The following is a 10404-nucleotide window of genomic DNA, read 5'->3' on the forward strand; positions in this document are numbered from 1 at the left end:
TTTCACCCTTTATGCCAATAGTTTTGTCATTGTTCCTCTTTTCGATGTCTTTTGATGTCTGCATGTTTGCTCAAGTTCATCCAGATGTCAGTCATTAGCTCAATCATCAGTAACATCAGATTATATACAATTTTGTCTGTGTATACATAGATGTGGACTTTTTCCATTATATATATATGGATTGTACTATATTTGGTTATGATTCTTAAAGGGTATGGCCCATAAAAAAACAACCGTATGCTATACTGGATGGAAGCTGTCAGTCATTCTACTGTTCACGTTTAACTCATTTCAGTGTAATGAGATTTAAGGGAAGACATCTGAGATTATGGGGCTGGTTCCTGCTCTGGTCCAGCTGCACGTTGTCTGTTTGGACGCACGGTGGACAGCATGCAGAACCAGCTGGATCAAACCAAGTGCACCCACCAATCACCCGATTGGACAGGAACATGGTTCAGGATAGAGAGTCAGTCATTTTTTATATTCACTATATCCATCGAATTAACTCTTAATTTATTAGAGTAACTAATACAATTTTAATACGATGTACACGGCATTGCTGAATTTAATCTTGCATGTACGATACAAGTTACAATCTCAAAATGTACAACAATTTTAAGAATAGACAATTTGTGTAGTATCCGTCAATGTGGTCAGTTATTGGTCAATATTGATCATCCCAAATAGGATGAATAAGTCTATCGCTTATTCTTTTTCATTCCAGTCACATCATGGAGCACTTAGAAGGAGTGATTGAGAAGCCAGAGTCTGACATGACACCTCAAGAACTACAGCTTCACTACTTTAAGATGCACGACTATGATGGCAACAATCTGCTGGACGGACTTGAGCTAGCTACTGCCATTACCCATGTGCATAAGGAGGTGCGTTGTTTCAATCACATATGAGTGGACTTTATACGACACATTTGGACACACCTATTCATTCTTATTGCTAATAAAGTCATCACAGCTATGACAAAAGATTTAACATTTTTCACTATCGTTTGTATTATTTATACTTGTATAGGAAAGGGGAGAGAACGGCCAGCCAATGAAGGAAGAGGATCTCATCAACCTCATTGATGATGTCCTCAGGGATGATGACAAAAACAACGATGGCTACATTGACTATGCAGAGTTTGCGAGGTCTTTGGAATAAATGAAGATGGAATGCACTGCCACAATGTGAATGCAGAATACCTCTGATGTACAGCTGCACCGCACATCTACGTGTGTGCCATTTCACAGGAGCAGTATATTCATGTTCCGTTAATAACCAGTATAAAATGTGTAGAAAGAAATGGTGAGGGTCATGTGTCATGAGATGTGTGGTTCTTTGCGATCAGTAAAATATTTACAGTGTTGCACCCACCCATCTTTTCATCTCTTGTCAGAAAGGACCCTTGATGCTTAAACTGCCAAATTAATTCACTGTAAACAACCGTATATGATGTTACTGAATAAATGATTTGCAGTGACAGCAGATGGCTATATAAAGCAAAAGCGGGAGATGATTGACAGCTTGCTTTTTCTGAAAATCAGTTTTACTGGGATTAGAAACTTGACTTCAATGCAAAATGATCTGGGATTTTTGTTAAAGGTTTAAACCCACATTACTTTCACAAGAGGTGTTAAACAGAACGTTATCATTCACTTTCAGAGTATGGAAAAAGAAACCGCATCAACATTGTTTAAAACCTCCCTTGTTTTGAGCAGAAAAGGGGATTTAACACACGTTATGATTTAATAAGATGCTTAATAAGAGCACTTTACATAGGGAGTTTAGAACATCTACCGGTTTTACCAATAACTGTGCCGAGTGCCTGTTTGTACTGTCAGTCCAAAGCACATTAAACTATTTTGTGATCTGAATGTTACTATGCAACGATACCAGTGTCGGTATCAGGCCGATTCCAAGCTCGTGTACTGGTACTCATATAGATACGCCGATACCTCACGTGACATATCTCACAGAACTGACTAAAATTTGTGCTTTGAAAGTTTGTGACAAGCACATTAAATTGTCTTTTTTCATAATGTGTTGATGTAGACTTGTTAGTTTCAGTGTGTTGTGCTTGGAAAATTGGCACCTCACCAAAAATTAAATACAGGTATCGGCGAGTACCAGAAAAATAAATATCGTACACGTACTCGTTCTTTAAAAAATGATATCGGAGCATCCCTCAATGTTACCTATGCTTGTTTTTAGACGTAAAAAAAGACAGAAGTATTACTGTTATCAATGTTTTAATTTGCTCTTTGGGTTAATTGATAAGATGGTATAACAATTTCTAATGTAGAAATAAGAATGTCATTCTAAATACAAATAGAGTTTTCCCTATAGAGACTGAATGTAAACACTGTGACTGTTTGTGTCATAAAATATCTACAGCTTTTCTTTAACATACACAATTGTTCATTTATTTCTACCAAAGATGTGACTTGATCACGACTTTGAACAGAAATGTAATTTAGGCTGTACACATGCTCCATTGTTCATTGGTTTTGGTGTTTGCAAATGTCCTCAAAGCACTTGCTCAATGTACTGAAAAGAATGCTTTTTGATTTTGAAGGGAAATCTATATAAGTGACATTATTTTGTCCACGCCAATACAGAAACAACTGGAAAACAATTTGTGTGTTTGGAGCTATAATAAAGAAAATGTCAATCTTACAAAATTGAAACTCTGTTTACTTGTAGAGCGTCTAAACGAAATATAAACAAATGTTCTCCTGCGGAACAATCAGAATCTCACCAAAGATTCAGGGAAATGTTTTAAATGTTAGTTTAATCTGCATTATTAGATGCATTGTGGTCATTCCTGTCCAGTGTCTTTTGAAATTCAACATTATCAAACTTCATGAGTGACACTAAGTCATTTTAGGTATGACAATGCACATGAAGACAGATAAAAATCCAAATACATTCACAAATATTACTGTTGAATCGCTTAAAGGTGAATATGAACTTTGCAATATTTGAGGTCTGAAACAATACAGTTATTTTCACCTGTTTCTCCAGTTTTCCTTTTGTGCACATACTGTAAATGTAAATAAAAATTGGGAGAAAATTAGTTTTTCACAAATTAAAACACAAAGAATAATTTTACCTAAACACATACCTATAAATAGTCTATTCAGAAAAACAAAATGGTCTTTAAAATGGTCTCTTAATTTTTTCCGCTGCTGTTTTCTTTTTCTTCTCTCTACTCTCTCTAGTACAAGTGACTCGTCGGTTCCAGTCCAGATACAGAAGCCAGAGAAAGCATTGAAGCGGGAGGCAGACCGGTGGATGGTCCTATGTTACGCAGTTGGTTGTACCAGTCATCAGGCTGTCTGCTGGCCTGGGATGGAACAGGGCCAGGAGAACAGGAGAAATGAGTGTTGGCAGATGGATATGTTGGATATCCTCCAGGGGGCAGCACTGAAGAGAATCGAGGTATGTGTGGCAGAGAATGAGGGCACTGGTACTGCCGTCCCACGGCAGAGGAAGCCACGCAGACACTGCCAAAGAGAGGCCTGCGTCCCGGCACTATGCCCACTGGCAGCTTTTTCTGGGTGATTCGATCCTGCTTCCGCTGCTTGGCACGGCGGTTCTGGAACCAGACCTGCAGGGAGAGAAAAGCTGGCAGGTTGCACTAGCCTTGAGTCAGTCAAAAGTGATCTAAGAAGGGGTCAAGGTTTGGCTGGTTAGGCTGGGCATTTAGCCCCCGCTGGTAGATTAAACAACCACACCATCTGGACCTAAAAAGCATGTTTTTTTCCATTAGCAAGCATTTAAAAGTAGGTATGTAGTCTTACAAAATAAATCATGTAAATATTTTTTGATGTAATTCATGTGTTTACCGGTGTCTGGAGAGTTCTTAAAAATGTAAATGACTTTAAAATGTCATTGAGATTTCAAGATTAATTTCGAGTCCTGGTTACCTGGATGCGAGCCTCATTGAGTTTGGTTGCTCTTGCTAGCTCTTCTCTGTAGTAGATATCAGGATAGTGGTTCTGTCTGAAAGCTAATTCCAGCTGTTCCAGTTGTTCACTGCTGAAGGTCGTTCTGTGTCGTCTACGGGACGGTGATGAGTATGTTCTTGCTCGTCCACCTCCAACCCTGCCGTTCTCAGATGTCCCTGAATCTTTCCTTGGACGATTCTGAACATCTGCATCCAATGAAGTAAAGTAGTAAATTCATTATGAATAGAACTCTTTGTCATTCCTAAAGATGTTCCTCACTGAAAGAGTTTTATAAACAAGGTCTCTCTGGTTACAAGTAATTTCCTATTGACAGTGCGAGTTACATCATCCATTGACACCACTGAGATGTTGACTAGGTTCACATCTTTCGAATGATGTCCGCTAAAGACGAAGGATTTAAGAGACTCAATGCTTCCAAACAATGGTCCAGGAACTCAAAAGACAGAAGGCTTTGCCACCTAAACTTAATATCGTGAGAGAGAGACATGCCAAGACCCTAGGGATTATGTTGAGCTTTGGACAAACAATGGCTAAAAAGTGACTAATTTGTCAAATTGTGGGACTTGGTTTCCAGGAGCTATTCACAATGTAAGTGTGGGGGGTAAAGAGAGGAAGCTTATGATCCTTACCTGTCTAATGAAATCTTAAATATGTCACCTTAAAGGCATACTTCACCCAAAAATGAACATTCTGACATCATTTACTCACCTTCGAGTCTTTGCTCTGATGAACACGGAGAAAGATATTTGGAAGAATGCTTATAACCAAACAGATTTTGCCCCCATTGACTACCATAGTAGGAAAAAAAACAGCGGTAGCGAAAGGGGCCCCAGAACTGTTTACTTTCCTACATTCTTCAAAATGTCTTCTTTTGTGTTCAACAGAACAAAAAAATGCTAAAGTAATCTTTCCTGCTATGGGAGTCAACGGGTGGCAAGAACTGTTTGGTCACAAGCATTCGTCCAAATCTCATTCTCTGTGTTTATCAGAAAAAATACGTTTATACAGATTTGGAACAACTCAAAGGTGAGTAAATGATGACAGAATTTTCATTTTTGGGTGAAGTATCCCTTTAACAACGTTTTCGCTTCATTAATTGTGTAATTAAGACTTTAAAATACACGTGCAACATTTGTGAGGGACAATCAGAATTTATTCACACATTCTACAAAATACAGATTGGTACAAAAAATAAAGTGAATAAATTCACTCATTTGATTTATTGATGGTTTTCTTAATATTAGGACATCGCTGGGATTGTACACCCGAAAACAAAAGGTTTTCATCATTCATTCACCCTCATATCATTTAAAACCTGTATGACTTCTGAAGAACACAAATGAAAATATTTTGAAGAATGTTGGTAACAAACAACATTGGGCCCCATTGACTTCCATTGAACGGATTAAAAACCATTGAGACCTTTCTCAGAATATCTTCTTCTGTGTTTTGCAGATGAAATAAAGGTTTTGAATAACATGATATGTGAATAAATGATGACAGATTTTTTTTGTAATAAGAACAGGTGTAAAAGAAATATTTCTATAGGCCTGGAAAATATAAAATCTTACCTGCGCTTGAACTGACTGTAACTTCAGAGTAAGTTTCAGTAATCTGTTGCTGAGGTTTGGCAGTGTCCATCGCAAACTCTCTCTGGGCTTCAGACGGGTCTCAGGTTTGACCTCCGTCCTGACTGAGCTTTGCTTTTTCACATTAATGCGGTGTGACATCACAGGGCAGTCACACCTCTCACCATTCACAGTGGCGCTGAAGCCCAACAAAACTTCTACGTGCTACCCTTAGCGCAAATCATTTCACGAAAAAGTACTAAGCATACACTTCTGTTGACATAATGCTGTAAAAATGTCTTAATAAGAATCTTAACAAGTACCATTTTGAAACATTATGTAGCTTGGAATTGCAAGAAAAAATGTAACATGCTGCTTTTAACACCAGGGGGAGTGAAAACAGGAGAAGTAAACACAAGAGGATAAAGTTTGACCACACTATAGAACATCAATCCATCCCCCAAACTCTCTTGGAGCCATAGACAGGGTACACCCTCGATAGATGACCAGTCCATCACAGGGCACCCACAGGCATATTCACACACCTAAAGGGTTTTGATGACTCCAACTGTGGAGAAACCCAGAGGAAACCCTCGCTGACAAAGAGAAAACTCGCAAACCCCACACAGGAAAGTTATTCTGTAATGAATTACTCAACCTCAAGTTGTTCCAAAACTGTGTACATTTCTTCGTTCGGTTTGAACACAAAGAAAGATGTTTGAATGAATGTTAACAACTAAGATTTCTGGGGCACCATTGACTTCCAATGGTTTAAAATGGTTGTCAAAGGTGCCCCATAACAATTCTTTCTACAAAAATAATATGGTGGTCAGTGGTGCCTCATAAATCTCAGTTGACTAATATTCTTCCAAATATCTTTCTTTGTGTTCAAGTAAATAATGACAGAATTTAAATTTTTGGGTGATGAATCCCTTTAATGTTCCTGTAATATAATGACTCTTATAGGTTCTCCAGCACTACAGAGAAGGCCTATAGAGCTGTATGGTAAGCATAACTGTCATGTGGGTGCCTTTAGTGAGCTTGAAAGACTCTACAGTCAATGAGACCCGGGTTTCCAGAATCTGCTTGCATCTTGAGTTTTAAATGATTTGGTCAAGATTTGTTCGGTTCACAATCTTATTCTTTATCCACTATATCTTTTTGATTGGTACGTGAGGTCATTCAAAGTAAAGCATTATGAATGTGTGTGAATTGGCCTGCACAAAACCAGCAGATTCTTCTCGAGTAACTCTGCTTTCCAGCCGAGTCCCTGTGAATTAATGACCTACATCGAACAGTTGCTGCTGCCAACACCATAGATCTAAGCTGAATGGAGCACATCAGGTTATGTTCTCCGCTTCATTTGTGCCAAGCATAAAACATTATAATCCATCTATCTAAATCTATGAGCCAACGGAGAAATGTATTCAAGTTTAATGTAAACACAAAAATCCGACACAAAGCTCTTATTTTTATGAAACTCACTGTACTGTTTTTTGTTGTGAAACTCAAACGCATTGTATATATTTCCAAGTTGCCTTTTAAGCTAATGTTCAAAGAATGTTTTGAAAACATTTCCAATTAGTTATGAAAACGTTAGTTTGAGCATTTTTAAACAACAATGTAAGAATAATGACATTTTAGCAAGGCAACCATGTTTTTTTTGTTAACTTTGAGCGAACGTTAGTCAGAGTTCTGAGAATATCCCCTGTTAGCTGGGTTATATTCATGAGCACTTTACAATTACTGCAGTACGACTTTAGCAATGGCTGACGTCTGCGAGTGTTTTCAAGTGCTTTAGTCTCTGACAGAAAGGAAGCAGATGGGTGTGTATGAGTAGGCAGGGTCAGCCCGAGGGCCCGTTCCCAGCACTGAAGAATCAAGCGGACCAGCCAAACTCTGCGTACACCCGGAACGCTGCGGCAGGCCTGCCCCCCCCAAGACCTTTGGGAATTTCCAAAAGTTTGAGGAATTCTGACTCAGACTAAACCCAATACAGAACAGGGAGGAGGTTCTCAAATTAACTGCAACCAAAGACTGTAGGTTCACATTCAAAGAGTTGTTCACATTCACAAACATACCGGAATGCATGTACACACTAAATTGCATCTATTGAAGATGGTAAGACCTCCCGGTTGGCTGGGATTGAACCAAGAGTGACCTGCCTGGTCAGACCACCGCCCTTATGGAAGGAATGTAACCCAACACTCTGTCCTGCTTGGTGGCCTGCATATGCCTGCATGCGTGTGCAGACACATATACAATAATATGATGGGAACAAAGATTGATCTTTTTTCCCTTTAGTAAGGTAACAGCATCTCAAAATTCTTTCCACATCGATGTCAAATTTTAATTTGACCCTAATTATTTTCTTTTTGTGTTCTGTTTATCTGTACAATTGTGAACAACTTTTTTTTATGCATGATATGAATTCTCATCTGAACACACTTCCTTTCAGCTCATAATTACCGCTGGCTAAGTAATGACTGTGATGTTCACTTTTCATGATCCAACTAATTTATTTTCATCATGTTGTCACTACATTTTTCCTTTTATATTTGTGTTTTCAAACTGATTATTCTTGATAATTGATTCCAAAATAAATATCTGTGTTTATATGATGTGTTATATAGTGTGATATGTGTGTGTGGTGTCTGTGTATATTTATATACACAAACATACATGTATATATTTGGGAAATATGAGTATTACATATTTATTTTTCAACATCATGTCATTGTAAACTATGTTTAAATTAGTGCAGTCAATCGATTGGTACAATTAATCTGATTAATCACATGGTTCTGAGATTAATCACGATTAATCGCACATAAAATGTTTTGAAATACACTTTTACATCCTAATAATTTTACATTTAATCTTCAAATTAATGTAGAAACAACCGATTTCTACAACAGCATAATTTTATAAATGAAAGACAACATTCTGATATTAGTACTCTATTAAGACTCTTATTTCTTTTAACATTGATTGTAGCCATTCAACAGTATAATTGTGAGCTATCATGTCTAACAGGTAGGAAATATACAGAAATTTAATGAAGTTCTCTTAACAGTCTTTAATGCTAAATTATAAATTAAATGCAGAAGAATTCTCACTAAAGCTACAAAAACACTGAATTCCTCTTTGAAAATAAAAGCACAGCCACACAATACAGTACATCATCGCATTATCCTTGCATAACTGTTGCTTCACTATAAGTTTGTGTTGTTTACATTTACATTATGCGTGCACGCGCCGATTGTCAACAAAACACGAACGAATGACTCAGTTTCACTTACCACGTGTGGTACATGTCCGGCATCTTTTGGCGCTGGGACCACTCCATCTATCATACGATCTCCAAATCCAGTGTTATATCCACCGTTTATATAACATTTATCACCCAAATGCAGTGAACAAACAAACACAACTAAAGTTCTGCGAAGCGCATTGATGGACGTGTTCTTTGACTAGCCGGTTGACGCGTGGGCATGCTTTTCTGGGAGAATTGCCTTATAAGGGACTAAGAAAAGTTGTTAGGTAAGGGAATTTCATGTTCGAAAAAACTTTCTGAAACCTATACAAACCCTGGGGGAGTGTATCGAGCACAGAAATACTACGTCTCGTTTTTTGACAAGTTGATCATGTTAAGCATTAGAAACCAGAATGCATGAGAAGCCAGAATGCATGAAACACTGTTCATCACCCCCTTTAAAGTAGTACACTCACATGTATACAACTAGCACACTGACATCAGTATACATACTCCTATACATACTTAAAATATATTTGAATTAAATAAATATAACAAAATGAAATTGAAGGCTGTCCTTCATGTTGAGGTGAAATGACTAGTCAAATACTCCTCTGTAACTCCCAGTTACTACACATTTTGTTATGGAATGAATTACTTGCAATCAAAAAATACACACAATTTCTGTTTTGGCAACCCAAAACCTTTGCATTTGCGCTTTGCGTGACACCACATCCACGCCAATAGGTGTCACTATATAACATCCAAAACCACTGCAGTATTGGCCAGCAAAAACTAAACAAAAAATGACTCAATAGAGATTGACTCAACCTAACTGAATACAGTTGTTTCTGACATTTCTTAAAAATGTCATTTCGTGCGGTCTCGCACACATGGTCTTCATGAAACACGTCAATATTCAGACAGAGATGTTGAAACTGCATCACACACATTTGTGTCTCGTCAACGTGCATTTAGCAGTAGGCTATATTTCTTTCCAGACGTTCCCAACTGTGTGTGTATGAAAACCCACGTTCGTGTGAAAGGTGAAAGAGAAAGTTTTATCAATGGAGACATCGGGCGATAATAAACAGGTTTATATCTATAAAGGAGGGCTTTATTAGCCTATAAAGTTGCTCCCAGCGCAGCAACCCAGGCAATTATCCAGCTGTCTGCCGTTCCCCCTCCCACACAGTACACATCTCCAGGCGCGAGAGGGAAAGCAGATGTATAGTCTGCTGAGGTTTTGCTAGTGATGTGCAAACTCTTGTGTCTGGGACGCGAAACGCGAGTGGGACGGTGGAATTTTAACCCTTCCCAGTGGTCTTGACCTCTGAAGTATATCTCCGTGTCTGTCTGGCAAGTGAGGGGAGACGCAGGTGGTTTCAGTGGATCTCAGAAAGGGCTGTGAGAAATGGGACACCGCTGTCGCTCGCAGGCATTCAGACAACACCTCTGCAAATTTACCCAGCCAGACAAACTTGCCAAGAATTTTCGCAAGCTACGCCAGCTCGGGCTCGTTTTCTGACATTTTCCGAAATAAAACGGGGGAGAGAAATGGAGGGATAGTAAACTAGTTTTAACATTTGTGAAGACAATGTAAGCAGTG

At 38.4% G+C, this 10404-nt stretch overlaps 2 protein-coding genes across 2 annotated transcripts in view; one reads left to right on the plus strand and one right to left on the minus strand.

The window, feature by feature from the left end:
• The window catches only part of mcfd2 (multiple coagulation factor deficiency 2, ER cargo receptor complex subunit), a 3445-nt gene extending 730 nt beyond the window's left edge, over window positions 1-2715 (plus strand). The window contains exons 2-4 of the mRNA XM_079472721.1: window positions 296-466; window positions 725-884; window positions 1030-2715. Coding sequence (XP_079328847.1) covers window positions 300-466; window positions 725-884; window positions 1030-1161 — 459 coding nt within the window. The 5' untranslated portion in view covers window positions 296-299 and the 3' untranslated portion in view covers window positions 1162-2715. The remainder of the gene's footprint in view (window positions 1-295; window positions 467-724; window positions 885-1029) is intronic.
• A 502-nt stretch (window positions 2716-3217) lies between these two features.
• On the minus strand, window positions 3218-5612 carry prop1 (PROP paired-like homeobox 1; the record flags this gene model as incomplete). Its single annotated transcript, XM_079473461.1, has 3 exons — window positions 3218-3610; window positions 3930-4156; window positions 5543-5612. The coding sequence occupies 3 exons, from the start codon at window positions 5610-5612 to the stop codon at window positions 3218-3220; spliced, it is 690 nt and encodes a 229-aa protein (XP_079329587.1).
• Between the last annotated feature and the right edge of the window lie 4792 nt (window positions 5613-10404).

The sequence above is a fragment of the Barbatula barbatula genome (genome assembly GCF_947034865.1).
Source record: "Barbatula barbatula genome assembly, chromosome: 14".
NCBI classification, from domain to species: Eukaryota; Metazoa; Chordata; class Actinopteri; order Cypriniformes; family Nemacheilidae; genus Barbatula; species Barbatula barbatula.